The following is a 23330-nucleotide window of genomic DNA, read 5'->3' as shown; positions in this document are numbered from 1 at the left end:
CATGAATTTCTTGAGTCTACCTTGGTCATAATTTACATTCGAAATTGTGTGGTATAATACAACCAAGGTGATGAAGATATTCGAAAAGAAAACAATTATAGAGGCAATATATTCGATACAAATACGAAATTACATCACTGATTCCTGATGATCAGTGAGCATATGTGCTTTCCAGATGGCCTTCCGCATGAACACCTGCCCACAATAATGACATTGAAACTTTTCATTATTGTGTGTTACCCGTATATGCGTGCAAAGTGCGTTTCGTGGCATAATACTTCAAGCAAACATCACATCGAAACTTCATGCCAATACGAGTATGTTTCATTGTGTGTTGTTTGAGAGCCGACTTTCTGTAAAATGTTTTATCGCAATAATCACATTTATGGTGTTTATGCATTATATGCACACGATTTACGTGCTCTTTAATGATTCCCTGGACGCAAATATTTTATCACAAGCAGCTTGTTTTAATCCCACTTTTATGGAATGGTATAAATGGAATTAACTATTTGTACTTGTATTTATTTGTAGAAAAAAATATCCTAGTGTTTGTAATTGTCAAAAGGTTTGTATAATAGAAATTGTTTAAAAAATCGTTAAGGAAACATAATATTAAAACATTTTGAGTGTATTACTTTTAGTTTCTCAATTAATTTGGGAAAAAACCAGGCTACAAACCAGTATGAAATGGATTATAAATCTTGCAACTTGCATATCGTATATAGCTCACAGAATAATTAGAAATGTATGAAAATTGTATTAATTTTTTAGTTTTATGTAACTAACCATTACGTACATCAAATTTCCTCTAGTCTCACCTATGGTTAAGAATAATAATAACTCAAAGTAATTAACACAGCACCATGTAGTCAAAAATTAAGGAGAGGTTGTATTATGAAATCTAAACTCATAGTAATACTTAAACACATTTGTTTTTGTAAATATAAACATACTCATTAATATAATTGTTGGTATCGTGCAAGGTATCGAAACCGCGACCATAAACTGTAAGGCCGTCAATATTAAACTTTTCTTTAAAATTAAGTGAGCACTCAAAATAATATTATTAAGCGATTATGGAATGACAAAGACGACGATAGGCTCTCCATTTTCCACATCAGATTTTAATATATGTTTTATATAGTCATACCAAGTGTTGACAGACAGCGACTATCAACCACAGTGCAATCACGCATTCTGACCTTCTTCGGCCACGTATCTCGCCGTGGTAATGACTCCATAGAGCGTAGTGCAGGGAAAAATGGAAGGCACCAGGCCACGTGGTAGATCAGCAATGAGATGGACAGACCAGATCAAGGCCGCAACTAAGTGCTCAGTTTACGAATGTACCAGGAAAGCTACAGTCCGCGACGAATGGCGCCGTATTACCAAAAACCTCACTCATCGTGATTCAATATGTTGAACACGACCACTCTGACAAGAGTGTACCGACTAAGAAGAGAAGAAGACCAAGTGTTGTATTCGCCGTAACTTATAATAAGACAATAAACATTTTATTAATGAAGAAGTAAATAAAAACGATTTCTTATTCTCCGTTTATTCCACATTACACACACAGAATACGCATAAATTCATCACTAAACAGTATAGAAAGCTTTCCGAGATCATTGGCTGATTAATCGTCATCATCTTTTTCATGGGTAGAACTGTGGCGGAAGAGGCCGCTGCGGTTAACGAAACCAGCACCGCAAAAATTACAGACATAATTCCTATAATGAGAATGCATATGTTCGAGTAAAATCTTGAATTTGTCGAACGCGGCCGAGCATATGCAACATTTCAATTCATCTCCGTAAAATTTAAATGGAAGGATATGATTGTTTATATCTGTAAATATAGATATTCCATGTACATTTGTTAGGTGTTCTTTAAAAGATTCCAAAGTCTCAATGTTAGTGTTGCATAATTTGCAAGATAGTGCTGTTATATCTAATTTTGCTAGATATTCCGCTATTCCTTTTCTTTGAGCGATTCCAAGATGGTATTCCCCTGTGTGTGCTTGTAACGTATGTGCTTTCAAGTCTGCCGCATCTGGGTATTTCATAGGACAATAACTGCACAGATACCCATTCCCTACACGACATCTGAGCAGCGATGCATTCGAATTCTTTAGTATCTCTGCCAGATTCGTGTGGTGTTTCTCCATTAACTCTTTGTGGACAGTGCGGGACATTTTCGCGTAAGATTTGAGATTAACGTATTCTGTTTCCTCATACGTGCCATCTTTGCCTTCGGATATGACGACCGTACGGCGTTTCCCTACAAAGAAAATAGAAATCATTCAGTATTGCAAATACAATACATACATAATACAATTATCTATAAACGTGCAACGTTCTATTTGACTAAAGCATACTTACATATGTCATTAATAACAATATTTTCATTTACTATATTATGATTCTTTATAAATGTAACATTTTGACGAAGTAATAAGACAGTACAGTATGTAACGAAACTCAAGTATTTGCTCATTTTCCAAATTAGTTACAAATAGCTTACTTAGCTACAAATAGCTCATAAGGCACAGAATGTTTATGAAAGCTATTAGATGGTGCCTTGTGGTTTTTATTTTTATTGGCGTTACCTAGTTAGTTTTGTCATATTTACCAGAAATACATAGACGTTTCTTTTATCAATAAAATGATTCAAACGTGAAAAAATTAACTGAAAATTACTTGGAAAAAAACAATAAGACTTAAATTTGCATTTATTTCCAATTTCGATATACACCTAACTATATAAAGTTGTATTCAAAAATATATTGCTATAATATTACACCATTTTTATTGCACAAGATCCCCATGCTTAGATCGCACATGTCCTTTCCAACTACACTTCTGCACAAAAGTTAAGCCACAATATTCACATTTGAATCTACGATCGTTTACGTGGATACGCATATGTTCCCGCAAAGTCTTCTTTCTGCCGTAGGACTTATGGCATACATTACATTCGAACTGTCGTTCACCAGTGTGCTTCACTAAATGATCCCGTAATTCGCTGCTCGAAAAAAACTTCATGTCACACTGTGGACAATTGTGACGCCTTTCCATCAAATGGTCTCTTTTAGTATGGATTGTGAAGGCAGTTTGGTTCACAAAAGTCTTGTCACAAGCCTGGCATTTACGAGCCAGGAGACGTACACCATGGACCTTAGCGATATGATCATCTTTCTTCCGATAGTCTTTAAACTTCTCATTACAATAGCCACATTTGTTTAGCAAATTTGAGGTTATATGAACTGACTTCTCGTGAGACTTCTGTTTACGTCGGGTGTCAAATATTTTGGAGCAGTAATCGCATTTGAATGTTCCAATTTTGTGTGTCTCCTTATGATGGAGTAAAATGGACCGATTTAGGAAGCCAGCGTCGCACACGTCGCAGATATAATTTCTATAATGCACATTCATATGCTCCTGTAATGCCTTAAATTTATTAAAAGTAGTCCTACAAATAATGCACCTTAAATATTCGTCATCAAACTTGAACGACATTATATGGTTCTTGATGTCTGTGAACATTCTTTTATCATGTACGCTAATGAGATGATCAGTGATTTGTTCTAACGAGTCAATATTTGCTTCACATATTGTACATTTCAACTGTGTTATGTCCAGTTTAACTAGAAATGATGACATCATCTTTTCCTTCATGAATTTCAGTTTAGTTTTATCATCATGCGATTCTAGAGTATGCATCTTCAAATCTGCTGCATTTGGGTACTCATTCGCGCAGAAAGAACACGCGTACCCAATGCCACCACGACACCTTATTGGTGTCGCGTTTGAATATTGCAGTATCATTCTAATGTTCGCGCGTTGTTTCTCCAACTCACTCATTTTCATTTCAATATCACATATTTTTGTTTGCTTTAAATTAGTTTTAAGATTTTTAGACGTTTCGCTCTTACCTATGACGAGAACATTACGTCGGATACCTACAAAGAAAAGTAAACATTATTGTATTTAATTATGCCTGAGGTATTTTTATTTAGCGCAATACTCAATCTTTAAAAAGAAGAAACTAAATTGTCAAATAGAATCCATGCCGATAATCCAAATGGCACCAATGATTATTTATTTAGTAATGTCTTAGTTGCAATGTTAGAAATACAGTATAAGTGTTTTAGTATTATTAAGGATATTTACAAAATTAGCCGGTACCCGATGCATGCTACAGTAGAATGTTCTAGAATTACAGAAATGTTCTTTCCAATACGACATTCGCGCAACCGCGCAATGTATGTTAATTATACCCATAATCTTTAGCCAAATACGAACAAGAATTTGACAGGTATATGGCAAATAAGATAAGCGATACGACTGATCAAGTTGCGAACAGTGATTAGATTTTTTGTTTTATGTAGCATATGCTGGTGGTCACTGTATTCTCCCAAATCTGAATTTAAATGACAGTGAATTGTTAACAGTGAAAGTGATATTTCGTATCATAAGAGTCTGTAATAGACCTACATGAATAAAGATATTTTGAATTTTGATAGCTCAGCATGTAATAATTCATCAATCCTTTCGTTTTTTATAATAAGAACTCTTGAGATAAGAGTTCTAGTATAAAATAAAAAAGAGTCAACTGTCGATTTGAAAGAGCACCGTAGGCTATTGAATGATTGCCCAACTCATAGACCTAATTTGCCTATTGAAGGATAAGGTAAAGTTGAATAATGAGGTAAAAGTAATAAAGATGATATTGCATCTAGTCGACACCGCAAAGCCTACCTGTTTCTGTCGTTAAGCAGATTACTATGCAAGCTGTTTTCTGGTTTAAATCGAAATTTTAAGTTTAAGATAAGGCAGTGAAATAACTGGTTATGGAGGCATGACACCTTAGTTCTCAAGAACAGCAACTCATAAAGGTTTCATATACAAAATTTCCATCAGATGTGCGTTCAATTTACCATTACATAAATAAGATTTAAAAGATGCGCATTAACTCTTTTTAAAATATACGACTGGCCTCGGTGGTTTAACGGTTTAGCACATCGCCTTGATTCATATGGTCGCAGGTTAGATTCCTCGCATGATACAAAACATTCTAAGTATTCATAAGTGTTTGTATCGGTCTGGGTGTTTTCTATGTTATTATGTATATATAAAAAACATAGCTATGTATTTGTATTAGTTATCCAGTATCTATGATACAAAATCTGCTTAGGACTAGATGGCGCTGTGTGAATTGCCTGAGATATTATATTATTATTTTCAGTAGGAAGTGCACGAATGTCTTCAGGCAGTGAGTTCCAGAGACTTGAGACTAATAAATTAGAAGAATCAGACATTAAACTAATTCTACGGAGGGACGTAGCCAGGACGAGGCATCATATTCATCATTAGGATACAGAATAATTTAGATGACTTTTGTCAACCTCAAAGTCATAACCTAGTATAAAATAAAAAACAAAATATAAATTAGCAGAAGTATATTAAGTTGAATTAAATATTGTATATGGTTGATATTTTCTAAATCTAATAGGCATGTATCACAATATATAAACCTAGATACTAATAAACTGAGACCAATAAATTCGGCACGTTATACAATATTATAAACTGTTCCGGTACCGAGATTCTTCACCATACATCTTCTTGTCCTTTACATTTTAACTTTACATCAGATTATATTTCTGAGAGACCAGTGATAGAAACACAAACAGGCAAACCAAATCCTGTGAATCCATTTAATAGTTCCGTTTACTCAGCGTAAGTAATTTCAGCTCGTACATTAAATTCAGTGTCTTTATTACCGTCACACAAATTTTCATGCTCTCTTATACACTGTACTTTGAGCAACGTAAGTACACGTATGCAAATTACTATGCTAACTAATTTTTGAGCCATTATTTCACTGTTTGACATAATATCTTTAAGTATCTTCATTCATCATCATCTTCTTCAATTATCTCTATTTACTTTGCCGTATCACCATTACCATCCCATTATTTGATAGTCGACGCTGTATACTTCTATCTTCCTTTACGTCCGTACGTACGTACTATCCTCATCAGACCGCAATATCTGAGATCATTCCATTTATACATACCAAAACTTTCACATAGGTCATCCATCGTTCTCTGCCTTTATAGGTTCGCCACATAGTGCAAATAAAATATCATTACATCATAAAATTCGGCACGGTTTCAACTGTATTTAACCCTTATAAATCAAAGAGACATAGGCCTTTATATACCACAATTAACCTACTGAAACCACTCATTTAGGCATATTTTGCGCCATCAAACTACTTTTCGATATTCCATGATTCTTTTTCATGTGCTTCCCTTTACTATTCTGAGTAGCATAAGCCTTGCCGCATACATCACATTTATATTTCCTCTCATTAGTGTGCGTTGCCATGTAATGCCCAAGCATATGCCGTTTAATAAAGAATCCCATGCTACAAACAGAACATTCATAAGGTCGTTCCTTCAAATGAACACCACGCATATGTAGCATCAAATTGGACTTTAAATTAAATTTCTTTTCACACATATCACATTTGATACCCTCAGCGTTATGCACCTGCATCATATGCCTAGTTTTCTGATAGTAGTTCTTAAACCTAGCCTTGCAAATTTGACAGACACTATCGCCAGCTATTCCTTTATGAACCGTATTAACATGCGCTTTGCGTTTAGATTCCGCTGTGAACACCAGCCCGCAGTGTCTACAAGGGAAACTAGATTTTTTCTTCCCATGAGTCGTTTCATGTCTATTCAATCGAAAGCTGTTCACAAATCCAGCGCCACAGATTGTGCAAATGAAATTCCTGTAATGAATATTCATGTGCTGCATTAACAGTTTCATGTTATGGAACACTTCGTTGCATAAACAACAGTTGATCTGCGGTTCGTTTGTTAGTTTAAACGGTTGGAAATAGTCGGTCACGCCGAGATAATACTTTTTATCATGCTCTTTGACTAAATGTTCTGTTAAAATGTTTAGACTGTCCATATATTGATTACATATTGTGCATTTCAAATCTACTATATCAAGAAAAGCTACAAAGCTAGCCAACCCCGAACCAGCTTTGTACGTCGGTTTCTCTCTAACGTGATCATTCTCCGTATGGTTTCTTAGTATATTCGCGTCAGGGAATGTTTTGAAACAGTAAGCACAAATGTATCCGGCGTCGTTTCTGTCCTTGAAAGGCGTTGCGTTCGAGTACTTGAGTAGTGTTGTGAGGTTATGCCACTGTTTCTGCATCTCTGGCACATGTTTTTCGCGGTACACTATCTTATCTACTGTCTCACCATCTTCCTTTATGGCGCATTTTCGTTTTTTGGCTCCGCTTTTACCTATAAAAGAAAAATAATCTTTCACACGCCGTTTAGTCTTCTTAATTATAAGCATTATTTGTAGCACTGTTATATATTACTATCCGATGTTTATATCAAATCCAACGTTTGGAACTCAATAAAACATATATAAAACAAAAAATAACTAAATCCACTAAAAATGTTCATAAAAATATCTTTCATAGGCACAGAGAAAAAATTATATTGTTAAAAGTTGTCACCATGATTACTCCCTTACTATAGAGTTAGGGACATGTACAACTAATCGTGTAGTCGTTCTAGAGCAAGCTACAAAAACAAGGTAAAATTCCTTCAATAGACGCTGGTGAAGATTTCATAGCTAATCCGGACAGACCCTTTGAAGCTAAACATCAGAATATATAAAAACGTTATAACTTATGAAGGCTAGATGACCTAAACCTTAATTATATACAGGAATATAATATGTTAATAACGGAGATTGTTTTTTTACTATTGAAATTTTGTAGGCAAAATATAATTCATGTATCAAATAAATTATATATCGGCTTGACTGTTGCCAAATGTGGTAGTCAGAGGCATTGCCAACAGTCGATGTACTGGTTAAATACTGTAAAGTAAAATGTATTTAAGTGCATCTATCTGTTGTTTAGTATTCATAGTATAAGCTCTGCCTAGCTTCGGACTTGATGGCACTGTGTGAATTGTCTTTACGCTCTGTTGTTATTATTATACTAATGTGAAATTAACAGTCATAGTGAATATTTGTTGTGTTGAATTTTTCGAATGATGGTGAAATCTAGAAACTTTTAGAAATCAAATTTAACCAAACCTAAACCCAATGACCATCAGTTACATCACCTTACTTTGTTGCCTATTCTAAATTTCTACCATGAACTATCTGATTACCCACGAGTTGAGTATGGGGGCAGAATACTGTAACACAGGTTCTGTTCCATTTTCTCTTATATTATTATATTTACTAGATTTTTACTGTTCAACAAGGTCTGTAATCTATCCATAGAATGGAATAAATAAATTTCCTATTACCATATTTAAGATTCAGTTCAGAAAAATCTGTGTGCTAAATTTATCAACATTCGAAATACCTAGTTATCAAGTAATATTAAATACTTTGTATATTTCATAAGGCGGATCCGTAAATTATGAATTAAAAACAGCTTGATGTAAATATAAAACTTATATATTTATTGTGTATATAATAATAACAAATAAAATCACAATAATTACATGTGTTCTAGATGTTCAAATATAAGAATAGCTGCAACTTTAAAAACAATATATGTGATCAGATATTGTAGAAACCTCATGTAATTCTTCGCTACCGTTAAAATATAAATTTTCGGTATATATCTTTCCCTAACTTTAGTTGTAGATAATTTTAGACTATCTTTTCTACAAAAATATCTAAATTTGATACGAAACAGCATATAATAGATATTATCTTGACGCAATCACTTTTTGAGAAATAGAGAGCTCTGAATTACTTCCTCAACATAATTTTAGAGTACTAGGACAGTCGCTTAAACAAAGTCCATTATTTTTTCCGCTCGCGCTTTCTTCTTGGATTCAGCAGCAATCTCTTTTAACGTCATTTCTCTATTATCTATTAAGTGCTTCACATCGTCAAACTCTTTAAATATGTCCAGATCGTCTTGATGAAGCCGGACGTGACTCTTCAGACTACATTTCTGCATGAAGGTCTTTTTGCACACCTCGCATTGGTATTTCTTCCCGTCATCATGCAACCTCATGTGGTCCCTCAGTGTTCTCGAGCGCGAAAACGTTTTACCACAAACGTCGCAGGTGAATGCCTCTCCGCCAGAATGTCTCGACAAATGATCGGCTAGGCCACGCTTCGAAAAGAACTTCGCATTACATTTATCGCAGAGGTAACTCCTCTGCTGCAGATGATGGTGTTTTATATGTCTATTAAGTTCAAATTTCTTTTTATATGTCTTGTTGCAAGCATTGCAAGGATATACAATTGGTGTGCCGTTATGCACTTTGACTAAATGCTCACTTCTGTCATAGTAACTAACGAATATCTCAGGGCAATGAGGACATTTATTCCTTAGCCAGCCGCCAGTGTGTACCCCCTTTTCGTGATTACGTTTCTTTGTGAGAGAAGTGTAAGATTTCTCGCAATAACCGCAAGGGAAGATTCCCTGCGCATGTGTCTTCCCATGCTTCCTGAGCGCTGCTATAGTAATATATCCAGCACCACATTTTTTACAACAATAGTTCCTATAGTGACTACTCATATGGTGATATAAATTCTTAAACGATATATGGACGACTGTACATATAACACAAGTGAAATTCTGTCCATTTTCCAAACGGAATGGCAATATTATGTCTTTTATATGTTTATGTATCGTCTTATTATGTACATTGATCAAGTGTTCCTTCAGATCATTAAGATCATTCATTCCGACATCACAAACGGTACATCGGAGATTTGTAATATCAACTTTAATAGGATTGTAACTAAGTTTATAATCTATCATAGAGTTCAGTTTGTCCTTTTCAGATTGTTGCGCTGTATGGGATCTTAAGTCATCGATGTTCTGGAAGGCTTTGGCGCAGTAGAGACAGGAGAATCCGCGTATAGTCTTATCCCTGAACGGACTGGCGTTGGAGTACTGTAGTATCGCAGTTAAGTTTACCCTGTGCTCTACACGCTCTGGTGTTGCGCTTTCGTCGCCTTTCTTTTTTCTGTTCCTGCGCTTGGGCGCGTCGCCATCCGTTCCTATAACAAGAAACGAGCATCTCATTATCTTGATCCATTCTATCTCTTCCTTATTTATTATTGTATATTTAGATTCTTTGCTTCGGATGTTCGACGTTGTCCAAATACCGAATAGCATTGTTTTCATATTTCTATCAGTCGCTAATTAGGCACGTATCGTCAGATGAATGGGTGTAGAAAACAAACAAGGAAAAATAAAATCAATTTCTTTATTCATAAGCATCAAAATGTTACACCAACAATTACATTGTATGCAGTAGAAATGTCTAATGTTAAGATTCGTTAAGTGTTTAGACACTTGAAATAAATATGATTAGTACACTTTAATGAAATTAAAGATATAGATAAATAGATAAATGATAATTTATTCGCTTGAACATTATTTCCTTTATAGTGTAGGTCTGCTGGTGAAGCTGTAAAAGCCAGCTGCTGCCAACAGCATTAGAGTAGTCAGAAAAAATAAAGTTTAAGTGTAGGTCTTACAATAAAATAGGGTAAAAATATGAGAGACAAAAATAGACAATCTTACTTTCCTAAAATAATAAAAAATTACAATAATATTCTTTTTATATATGATTGTGAGGTAGTAATTTATATACAAGGTTTGTTTATTACAAAATTAGCTTTTATTTTAACTTTGTCAACCATATGTATACTATCCACTATGTTTTACAGCCTCGTTGGTGTAGCGGTTTAGAACGCAACGCATCCCTCCGCACATCCGATGACCGAATTCGATTCCTCGAACGATATAATAATTAGTATTCATGAGTATGATCGTTGTATTTGTATGGATGTTTCCAATGTACATAATGTATGTATTTACAAAAAATATGTACCTAAGTGTGTCTATCAGTTGTTTAGAACCCACACTACAAAGTTCTGTTTAGTTTGAGACTACATGGCGTTGTATGAATTGTCCTGGTAACCCCGGATTTTTTAATATTACTGGAACATTGTTATCATATTTCCGTCATAGCTTTAAGGGACATTTTTCTATCCTACTTGCAATGCATCTTCAAATTAAAAAAGCATTTTGCAGGTAAAATGATTTTGAACAGATATTTGCACGAGCATTTATAGAAAAAAAATATAACGATTGTTCCTATGCCTAATTACAATATTGTTATAGAAAATAGTCCTATAAAAATAATGTTTTCTTCGTTTGTAATTTTGCTTATATCTAATAGAATAATTATTTCAGTTACATCGATCACTGTAGCAATCTAATAATTATTTGAGTTTATCTAAAACTCGGATAATTATAGATTTTTATAAACTTCTTCATAAATTTCCTTTCACCTTGAGCATACACGCATTTATATATGAAAAACAACGCTAAACCAAAATGAGTGACAAACCAAACTTACCTCTATCGAAATCAAATGACAAATCCTTAACTCCAAACTACTCTGCGCCGTTCCACAAATGAAAATTGTAGACTTCTTAACATTTCAAATTTAGAATACAACATTGTCTTACAGCTAGTTGTTATATTCATTTAAAACTTTATTGGCCAATAAATTATGGTACAAAAGCGGACTTAATGCTATAGGCATTCTCTACCAGCCAACCTTCGGTAAACGCAGAAATATTCGATGGTGGTTTAACATTGTTGATTATATAAATTATGTTCAAGGGACAATTCTGTTAAAGATATAATACAATAGCCTACTGTGCCCCGCCGATTTGTAGATGGTTTGTTTTTATACAGGAATAAAAAAATATATAAACATATACAATTTTGAGTACAAAATAAAATCTCAGACATCAGAATCATTTTCAGACATACTACATTGTTCAGAATTTTAAGTTTACACAAAGTATATAAGAAAAATTAAAAAACGATGATCTTAACGATTGAAGCCGCGCATAAAGAGGTTATAGTCCAGTACAACAACAGATTTATCCTTTCCGACTTCTGGGCGGTGGACCGTCGATATCATAGCTTTGACTAGTTCGTCCTTCCACACGTCGACACTCAAATCCTTTGTAACTGAAAGATACGTCACCCTCTTTCATGTTTTCTTCGTTTGTTTTCAGTGACTCCGGAACTCTTTGGTGTGTCGAAGAGTGTCCATAGTGTCCGTTCTGTGTCTAGTTTTTAAGAGCCTTACTATCTGTAATGGCTAATATGGGACACAGTCACCTAGATACATAAAATAATAATTGCATTTAATAATGTCTAGTAAGACAAATTCAATATTGTCTACTAGGCACTGCTGTATCTAAACTGTGTCACCCCACCTTACATTTTCCTACTTTTATTTAGTATATAAGATCATTATTTCTATGTACACATTGTCAGTTTATCATCATCTGTAATATACATCGTCTCGACCAGCAACATCTTATTATTTACCCGCAACAGTGGTGACCCCGACGTGATTGACTATACTATAGACTGTATAGACTTGCTATTTCTTAAAAATACATTGAGCGGAGCTTGATGCTAGGCAACTTTTGGAAAAATATGAAAAAATCACAAGGCCTACATCAATGAATATTCCCGTACAGCATAAGATCAAACATCACATCATAACAAAAGGATTTCCCGTATGCGCTAAAATATATAAAAATTGTTCATTACGATTGCCTTTGCCAAACAATAGTCTCAATAAAATATATACAATCTGAGACGTGGTGCTTTCCGATTTATTGTCCAGCTTATGGAAGTCAACCAGCTCATTCTCCAGCTTAGGTACGTCAAACGCTTCCTGCGGCTCTTTCTGCGTCTCAAATACATCAGTCGCAGGCTGTTCCTTGCCCAAATACACCTCCATATTCCACAGGTAGCCTGTCCTTGACTCGCACAATTCGTAACTTTTTATTCGCTGTTTTTCTTGTAATCAACTGTGTAACAAAAAGTCGACCATTCCATAGAAGAAGCGACTCGTAGATTGCAACATTTTGCTTGGGGAGATACATCGTACTAAACTTTTTATTTAAATGTTTGATGATAGGCATGACCTTGTCGAATTTGGAGGGAATTTTTGGGCAATAAAGTATCTACAAAGTGCAGACACCTTTTAAGAATGCTAAGCTTTCGAAGGATATTTTTTTTATAAACCCCCGAAACCTTAATGGTTCAATTCAAAAATACCAATAGTCACGCTCCACATTGTTCATCGCGAAGGATTGGAGCATGATAATGGTGAAGATGATAATGAACCTCCAAATTTCCTCCGGTGTGGCGTCTGTCCACTGTCGAAATCGCGGTGATACATTCATACACGCACGCACATTCAACCTGTAATTTGTGTGCATAGCAATTTGGGTTTCTACCAAACCCACAACATGTTGGTGCACGTTTAAAAGCTTGCTTTTTTTATTTTGGCTTTAACTGAACCGATTTAAATGAATTTTGGTACACAGATAGCCTAGACACTGAGAAAGGACATAGGCCTTTTCATGAGAAAAAGGGACGAAAGGTTGTATGGGTATCATCATTTTTATAGCTAGAAGCTTGAAACTTATTTTTTAGGCAGTTGATTAAATATAAATAAATATGACATGTTTACAAATCTATACATATAAATAAAATTGGCTGTTTGTAATATTGAAATAACTGTTTTTACTACATGCATATGAATATAAATATCGTACATACACCAAAATAATATTTTTTACCATTTTTGTCTGTCTGTCTGTTTATTCCGGCTAATCTATGAAATGGCTGGACCGATTTTGACGGCACTTTTTTTGGCAGATAGCTGATGTAATAAGGAGTAACTTAGCTACTTTTATTTTAGAAAAATTCTTTAATTTTAGAAAGTTAAAGTTAAATTCCACGCAGACGAATTCGCGGGTACAGTTAGTAATAAATAAATATGTCATTTTTCTTTATTTGGTCAAAGTCACTATCCATTTGGTCAAAGTAGCGGACATTTTCTATTTAGACAATTTTTTTGTAAAAATAGGTCAGAATCTGATCTCTTCTAAAACGGTGTGTGAGTACCATCAACAATGAGTACCAATCTTGCTGAGTTTTTTTTTAATGGACGATAATGGTATGGTGCACCCGCTGCGCTAACGGTTTGCGCTGGCGGGGCACCAGTGGAGGATGATAAGATGAGCATGATGTCAAGTCAGTTAGCCCATCATAAGCACAATCGCAAGGAATTTATTACGATGGTTCGCTACAGAACGTTAAATATTTGTATTAATATTTAATTTTCTTAGACGTAAAATTTATATTTTAATTAGTTTAAATTTAAAATTAATACAAGAACGGTGTTCACTATCCACAATCATACGCACGGCAACACAATCGCGAGAAGAATATTGTATCCAACGCCGTCAAATATAATTAAAAAAAAAGTTACGTCATCGTTTTGTCGTTTGTAAAGTGTTCGGATTAACGTTGTCGTATTTTTGTTAACAATTTCATTTTGGACTATAACATAGTCAGTTTAAAGTACATTTTTGTGTATATATGAAAAACAGATAAGTATATTCGACTTAAAAATAACATGCACATAAAGTTTTGCTTAATTATATGTACTATATGTTTACGCCGAAACGTAACATTATTTCATTTTTACCTATACTTTCCTTACGCAGCGATAGTTCGACCAATACTCTATTTCACTCACACGCAGCCGCGCATCTCGTTCATTCATTTTTAACTACCAATATAATAGAAACATAAGCGCGCGTTTTAATTTGCATATCTGTCTCACTCACGCATACTCATCCCATGTATGTCCTTCCTTGTCCTACTTCCTGAAACCATGCAACATGTCAAAGGACAAGAAGAAATAGAAAGACGACTTCCGCCCAGTTAGTTCAAGTTCAAGTTCACCGCCGGCCGCCATCGCTAACGCTGCTCAATTTGAAAGTGAGAATAAATCCGTAATGTGTTGTGTTTGTTAATCAAGAAGTTTAAGAAAAACATTATAAAAATATTAGTCTTGGTGAATAGAAAATAGAACCAGCGCCGAGAATCATCGGGAGAAGTCGAAGAAAGAATTCACCGGTGAGCTCCTTTTGTCCTTTCTACCTATTCACTCCAAGTCCTGGTCCTTCGTCCCGATTCCCTTTCTATCTACTTCATCATTCATTCATTATCGCTATTTACTTTATTTTCAAGTCATTTATAACGCAACCGCATTCAACTTATAACGGTCAATTTTTCTATTGCGCAATTCACAAGATCGCCATTTTGTTTCGCATTCACGCGCCGCACGCCATTTTTTTATAATATTTAATTCGCAATTTTACTCCTATCTATAATACTTATTTATCACTTTAATTACTTTAACAATGTCGAAATTTAAAGACGCAGTTGCAAGTATTAGTAAAGATGAGGATCACCACGTAACGCTCCTTGAAGCAAAGAAAAATTCTTTGTTTAGCATCATTCAACATATTTATGATCTCAGTCTAAAGGTTTCCAATGAGAATTATAAGTTGCAATTTTTAACTCGCGTTCATTCGTTAGACAAGCTTCGTTCAGATTTTATAGAAACTTTAGATTCGTTACTGGAGGCTCGCTTAATTATAGACAAGACAATACACACTACACGCCGCTTTCGTCATTCGATGAGTTATATTGTCATATTAAACAAGTGGAAAATTCTATAAAAAATCTTAGACAGGATAATAAAGAATTAGATTTATTAAGTCGAAAGTTGCCCCCTCTAAACCTTTTAAAGTACGACGGTTCGAATCCGAGTAAGTGGATTAGCTTCTACGAAAACTTTAAAACATTAATTCACGATAATAAAAATTTACATGACGCCGAAAAAGTTCAGTACTTGATTGGTTGTTTGGCTGGTAAAGCTCTTAATGTCTGTTCAGGTATTCAACCCACCGCCGATAATTACTCGCTATTATGGAACGCATTAGTAGAAAAATATCAGGATGTACGCATACAAGCATCACAATACGTCGATCAGATGTTACAATTTAAAAGTAATCAAACTCTGGATACTTTTATTGAGCAGTTCTGTTCAGCTGAATCTGCGCTTAGGCAGTTGAAAATAGACAATCTATCTGACTATCTATTTTTACATACCGCTCTTACTAAACTCGATAAAAATATTGTAAACTTATTCGAACAAACTTATAAAGATAAAAATATACCTAACTTTTCAGATTTAACGCAATTTGTAAAAGAACAGTGTAAAATACAAACATTACGCAATTCTCACTCTAATTCTACTAATTATAAATCGCAAATTCAGAATAAATCAAATTATTCGTCAGATAATAAAAAAGTAACGCACACTAACGCATTTCTTGTAAACACGGACGCATCACCTTATAATGCACCACCGCAACAGATATATAGGCCAAAGGTCAACGCACCCTCGTTCGAACTCGCTCGCATACAGCCGCGTCAACTCTCATGCGCATTTTGTAATTCGCCCTATCCTCACGCTTTATTTAAATGTGATTATTTTATTAATCAATCCGTACACGACCGCATTACTATTATTAAGAAAAATAATTTATGTGCTAATTGCTTAGGTTTTCATAATATAAACGCCTGTAAATCTATAAATCGGTGTTATACATGTGGTTATAAACACCACTCGCTTTTGCATATAGATTCCAACATACGTTCACGCTATGACACAGCGCGTCCCACCCCGCAACCCGACCAAAGCCGCGTCGCTACAGTACAATCGGCTACGCCCGCCCCTCGTAGTACTCCGTCGAACGCACAGGCTACGAGTGGGAATTCAAATAATATAACGCTGTCGGTAACTACTCCCGCGCAGAATAAGTTAAACAATTCGACTATTCTTTTACCTACCGCTGCTGTTCACGTATACAATCAGAATAAGCGTTCGAATGTACGTTTATTTCTTGATTCGGGTTCTATGAGTAATTTTATTACCAAAACATGTTGTAATCGATTAAACTTAAATATTACACCGTCTATATCTACCATTAGGGGAATAGGAAAAACAGAGAGTACGTCTTATGGGTACACAACGTTTAAAATTCACTCACGCTACGACGCCCGCTGTTCGTATACAATAACTGCACGAGTCATAGACGTTATAACTGATTATTTACCTAATGTTCGCGTCGATGTATCGCAATTAGAACACTTGCAATCTTTACCGCTCGCTGATGATGATTTCTACTCACCTGGCAGTGTTGACTGTCTTGTGGGCAATGAGTTGTTCCCTATACTGCTTGGTAGTGATAAAGTGACATCACCTACTTCATCAGTTATTGGTTTAGAGACTACACTCGGTTATATAGTCATGGGAAAGGCTGACTGCGACTCACCTTCTCAGAATAGTACGCTTTCAAATAATGACAAATTATTTTTCTGTCAATCCGACCCGCTTCCGCTTGATATCTTACACAACGCTTCTGGGAGTTAGAAAGTGTTCCCTCTAAAACGCATATGAGTAAAGACGACGAGATTTGTGAAAACAATTTTAAATCGACTTATTCTCGAGATAATAAAGGTCAATATACCGTTCACTTACCATTTAAATTACCGCCTTCGAAATTAGGAAATTCATACGCTATTGCAAAACGTCAGTATTTACAATTGGAAAAGAAATTAGATTCACAGCCCGATCTACGTAAAGATTATAACTCCACAATTCAAGATTATATTGATAAAGGGTATTTAAGTATAGTAAAAAATCCTATATACGACTCTGAACATTATTATATTCCGCACAGAGCTGTTTATCGCCCTGATAAACAGACATCAAAAACACGCATAGTCCTCAACGCTGGTATATATATACCACGTCCGGTTTATCACTGAACGACATACTTTATACAGGTTGTAATTTACAAACTAATATTTTTGATTTGTTGATGAATTTACGCATGTTTGCTATTGGTATAACGGCTGACATAGAACGAATGTATTTCTGTATTAAACTCACGTTTGATCATCAACCATTTCAACTCATACTTTTTAGATTAAATACAGAAACTAATATACAAACTTATCAATTTAACAGAGTCTCATTCGGAGTCTCTAGTTCTCCCTTTCTCGCGATGAGGGTTGTGAGACAACTGGCTTCAGATAATCGCACTGAATATCCTCTCGCCGCCCACGAGGCTGATAATCACATGTATATGGATGATTATGTATCGTCATTAGATGGTCTAGATGCAGCCGAAAAAACATATCAAGAGATGATTAATATGTTTTCTTCGGGTGGATTTAAATTAGTAAAATGGGTGTCCAACTGTAAGGAATTTATGACCAAAGTAGACAATTCGCATAAAAATCCGCAATTTGTAACATTTGACTGTGACTCAAACGCAAATACAAAAATTATAGGTATGCAATGGAATCAAAGAGGATAATTTTAAATATAAAATAAGTACAGATTCATCACAATGTACCAAACGCACTATTCTCTCTGTAACCGCACGTTTATTCGATCCATTAGGATTGCTAGGCCCGATTACCGCGTTTTTAAAGCTTCTAGTTCAGGAATGTTGGATGAACAATCTGGACTGGGATGCACCTACCCCATCCTCCATATCTAATAAATGGTTGAAGTTTCAATCTGAACTTCTATTTTTGGAACAGATTGAAATTCCTCGTCATGTAGGTATAACACGCAACTCACATGTAACTCTTATCGGATTCGCAGACGCTAGTGAGTCCTGTTATGGCGCCGTTGTTTATATCAGAGTGAGTAATGATGTCCACTCTGACGGTGTTGTCCATCTCCTTTCTTCCAAGTCTCGCGTTGCTCCATTAAAAAAGATATCTCTCGCACGCCTTGAACTTTGCGCCGCCTTATTACTCGCTAATCTCCTCTCCGCAGTTCATGAGGTGCTATCTAAACGCTGTCATATAGACAAGATATTCGCATTTTCAGACGCAACCGTAACACTCACATGGATTCATTCTCCCGCCTATAAGTTTCATACATTTGTAGCGAATAGAATAACTGAAATTAATTCAAAAATTGCCGCTTCCCATTGGTTTCACATCGACGGTAAAGAAAATCCCGCAGATATAATATCACGCCCTGTAACGCCGAAGGAATTATTTAATAATAAAATCTGGTTTTGTGCCCTTCCTTGGATTTCCCTGCCACTAAAAGACTGGCCTATAACTCAATTTAAATTAAATTCATGTTCTGACGAAAGTATACCGGAGACTAAAACCACTTCATTAAAAGCAAATATAATTAATAATGAAAATAATAATCCTATGCAAATTATCATTGACCGCTATTCGAGTTATTCGAAACTTTTACGTACAACTGTTTATATATTACGTTTTACGAAACATTTATGCAGCCGAGGCACTATAAATAGAACAGATTTAGATACCGCGGAATTATATATTATACGCTTCATTCAAAATAAACATTTTTCTCAAGATATTTTATCTCTTAAAAAACATAATATTTGTAATAACAAACCGCTTAGAAAATTAAATCCCTTCATTGATGACAATAACATACTTAGAGTTGGAGGTAGGCTATCTCAATCACAGCTTAATTGTGATCAAAAATACCCCATTCTCCTCCCTTATAAGGATCGCTTAACTCAACTTATTGTTGATTATTTTCACATCTCTAATTTACACACTGGTCCCGCTTTGTTACTCGCTTTAATTAGACAAAAATTTTGGATATTATCCGCTCGCAATCTAATTCGTCAGAGAGTTCATGCCTGTAATATATGTTTTAAGATAAATCCTAAAAATAATTATCCCCCCATGGGTGATCTTCCCGCTTTTCGCATTTCTGAGGTGAAAGCTTTCGTTCACACAGCAGTGGACTACGCAGGTCCATTTTTTATTACGCATATACGCCGCAGAGGTATTAAAAGTCAAAAGGCGTATATCTGTTTGTTCGTTTGTTTAACGACAAAGGCATTACATTTAGAATTGGTCACAGACTTAAGTTCAGATCTATTTTTAGCAGCGTTTAAACGTTTTATATCACGCAGAGGCCCTGTCGCAATGATATATAGTGACGGTGGTACCAATTTCATTGGCGCTAAGCGTAAATTAGATAATATTTACACTCTTTTGCATTCTAAAGCTCATATAAATTACATAGGTGATCAACTTTCACAACAACGTATTCAGTTCAAACATAGTCCGCCATATGGTCCGCATTTTAATGGTTTGTGTGAAATTAATGTCCGTTGTGTAAAAACACATTTGAATAAAGTAATAGGTACACATATACTCACCTACGAGGAGTTCAATACCGTATTAGTGCAGATAGAAGGATTACTAAATAGTAGACCGCTTTGTGTGTTGAGTTCTGATCCGTCTGATTTAGCCGCACTTACTCCTAACCATTTTTTAAACGTCACGCCCTTAAAATTTTTACCCGCCGAGGATTATGTTGAATACGCTGATAATCGCCTTACTCGCTATCAATTACTGAATAAAATAACGCAGTCTTTCTGGCGGAGGTGGAGTCAAGAGTACCTCACTTCCCTTCAGCAAAGACAAAAGTGGAATACACCATCTACACCTGTTCATCGGGGTATGGTTGTCATAATTAAAGATAATAATACGCATCCACTATGCTGGGCTCTGGGTGTTATTGATGAACTTTATCCTGGTAAAGATAATATCGTTCGTACTGTGCGCGTTAAAACTTTGTCAGGAACTTATATTCGACCTGTAGTTAGGATTTGCCCCTTGCCTCTCCAGTAATACAATTAATTTTCTTATACGCATGCATTTTTTTTTTATCGTTCGCTTATTTTATTTTAATTTTACTTAATTACCGCATTCAATTAACTTACTTTGTTTAGAGGAAAACCTCTAGGCCAGGGAAGTTGTTTACGCCGAAACGTAACATTATTTCATTTTTACCTATACTTTCCTTACGCAGCGATAGTTCGACCAATACTCTATTTCACTCACACGCAGCCGCGCATCTCGTTCATTCATTTTTAACTACCAATATAATAGAAACATAAGCGCGCGTTTTAATTTGCATATCTGTCTCACTCACGCATACTCATCCCATGTATGTCCTTCCTTGTCCTACTTCCTGAAACCATGCAACATGTCAAAGGACAAGAAGAAATAGAAAGACGACTTCCGCCCAGTTAGTTCAAGTTCAAGTTCACCGCCGGCCGCCATCGCTAACGCTGCTCAATTTGAAAGTGAGAATAAATCCGTAATGTGTTGTGTTTGTTAATCAAGAAGTTTAAGAAAAACATTATAAAAATATTAGTCTTGGTGAATAGAAAATAGAACCAGCGCCGAGAATCATCGGGAGAAGTCGAAGAAAGAATTCACCGGTGAGCTCCTCTTGTCCTTTCTACCTATTCACTCCACTATATATATTTATAGCAACAATTTATTGTTTTGCCAATTTGCCAATAAGAAACTAGTTATTTGTTAAATATATATAAACTAGCCACTCGCTCCGGCTTCGCACGGGTGTACATGTATTAAAATATAAACCTTCCTCTTGAATGACTCTATTAAAAAAACCGCTTCAAAATCCGTTGCGTAGTTTTAAAGATTTAAGCATACATAGGGACGGACAGACAGCGACAGCGACTTTGTTTTATACTAAATGATACCAGAGTTAAACTTTGTACAATACTATATGGTTGATATAAATCTATTTCTAACCAACTTGCAATATGTTACTACCCTACATCCCACTCTTATTTTTATCCACCAAATCTGGGGGGCATCAACAAGAGTCGTTTGTACGTCGCGTCGAGCACACGCAGATCCGCATTTTCTCCACGAGCCAACGTCATCGATTCCTCGCATTGTATAATCTTTTGTATTCATGAGTATGATTGTTTCATGTATGTACATACATATCCTCCATCAATATCCGAGTCACGTGTTTTAAGAATATATATTTTTTTAATAATATAAATTTGCTCGGCTCCTAAAATGAAAAGCGAGATGATATATACCTAAGCTTTTGCAATTATTAAACCAATTTAATATATTGGTGAAAACCACAGTAAAATCCGTTCACAGGTTTTTACGCGATGCTTATTTAAACAAACACACACACAGACAATAATTTAAAAAAATCTTTGATGTAGAAATAATAAAACTTATCTATTTCTGCCATAGGGCTAGGGTTGGCAACCGTTCTCTAGTAGAAATAATAAAACTCATTTAATTCTGCCAAACTGCTAGGGTTGCCAACACTACTCTAAAATAGAGTATCGTACTTTATATCCTGTAGGGGTACTCTATCTAGAACACTAATAGAGTATGCTAAAATACTCTTTTTTATACAATACTAGCTGTGCCCGCGGTTACAACCGTGTGAAATTTATAACGTATATTCTGATGTATAAACCTATATTACTGTAAACTTTTATCAAAATCCGTTCAGTAGTTTTTGCGTGAAAGAGTAACAAACATCCATACTTAGAAACTTTCAAGTTTATAATATTATTAAGATAAGATTTACTATACTAGTGTCAAACACCGAACTGCAAAGAGTACAAAAGAATCATCATCATCATCATCTCAGCCCGGAAGACGTTCACTGCTGGACATAGGCCTCCCCCAAAGATCTCCATGACGATCGGTCCTGCGCTGCTCGCATCGTACAAAAGAATACCTTATTAAAATTAAAAAACAAATGATACTCTATTTTGTAAGTCCGTACTCTTTATTAACCTCCTTTGAAATCAGATATACTCTATTTCTTCCAATAAAAGTTGGCAAAAAGCAAGCTGCTGGTACCTGCCGAGGTTTTCTCACAAGACTACAGCATGGGGTTTTTCAAGAAGGGGTATATTAAGGTTTCTTAAGGGTCGGCAACGCGCACGTGGCACCCCTGGTGCTTCAGGCGTCCATAGGCTACGGTAACCATTTACCATCAGATGGGCCGTATGCTTGTTTGCCACCATAGTAGTATAAAAAAAACCCTAGTACAAGCAGCTTGCTCCGGTGAGGTAAGACGGCGGTGAGATAAAAGACTACAGAAGTACGGTATTTTAGTCCTCGAGAATGATAACGCATGAACGACTCCAGCGGTCACAATGACGGGCTCTGTGGTTTAGTCGTTTAGCACACCGCCTGACTTCCTAAGGTCGCGGGTCGATTTCTCGCGTGATACAAATATTTGTACATATAATTGTTTGTATCAGTCTGGGAGTTTTCTATGTATATTACGTATGTATTTATGAGAAAAAAATATTTAAGTATTGATATCAGTTGTTTACTACCATACCCATAACAAAAGTACAATATCGTGAGGTTATTATAAAACGGTGAAATAATAATATCTTTTTTTATAAATTTGCGAATAAATTAAATATAAAAAT

At 35.3% G+C, this 23330-nt stretch overlaps 1 protein-coding gene across 13 annotated transcripts in view; it reads right to left on the bottom strand.

The window, feature by feature from the left end:
* LOC131850255 (zinc finger protein 260-like) overlaps positions 1-23330 on the bottom strand; it is a 63761-nt gene that overhangs the window by 34934 nt on the left and 5497 nt on the right. The window contains exon 5 of one of the 13 annotated variants that reach the window (XM_059200435.1): positions 2761-3964. The exons of 10 other annotated variants lie outside the window; for them this stretch is intronic. In XM_059200435.1, coding sequence (XP_059056418.1) covers positions 2811-3964 — 1154 coding nt within the window. In that variant the 3' untranslated portion in view covers positions 2761-2810. Of the gene's footprint in view, positions 1-2760; positions 3965-5618; positions 7340-8536; positions 10092-23330 lie in introns of those variants that run through there. 2 more of the 13 variants (XM_059200439.1, XM_059200430.1) reach the window with 2 other exon arrangements.

The sequence above is a fragment of the Achroia grisella genome, unplaced genomic scaffold (genome assembly GCF_030625045.1).
Source record: "Achroia grisella isolate CSIRO2021 unplaced genomic scaffold, CSIRO_AGI_Agris_v1 utg719, whole genome shotgun sequence".
Classification (NCBI taxonomy): domain Eukaryota; kingdom Metazoa; phylum Arthropoda; class Insecta; order Lepidoptera; family Pyralidae; genus Achroia; species Achroia grisella.
This window is presented reverse-complemented; position numbering and strand designations above follow the sequence as displayed.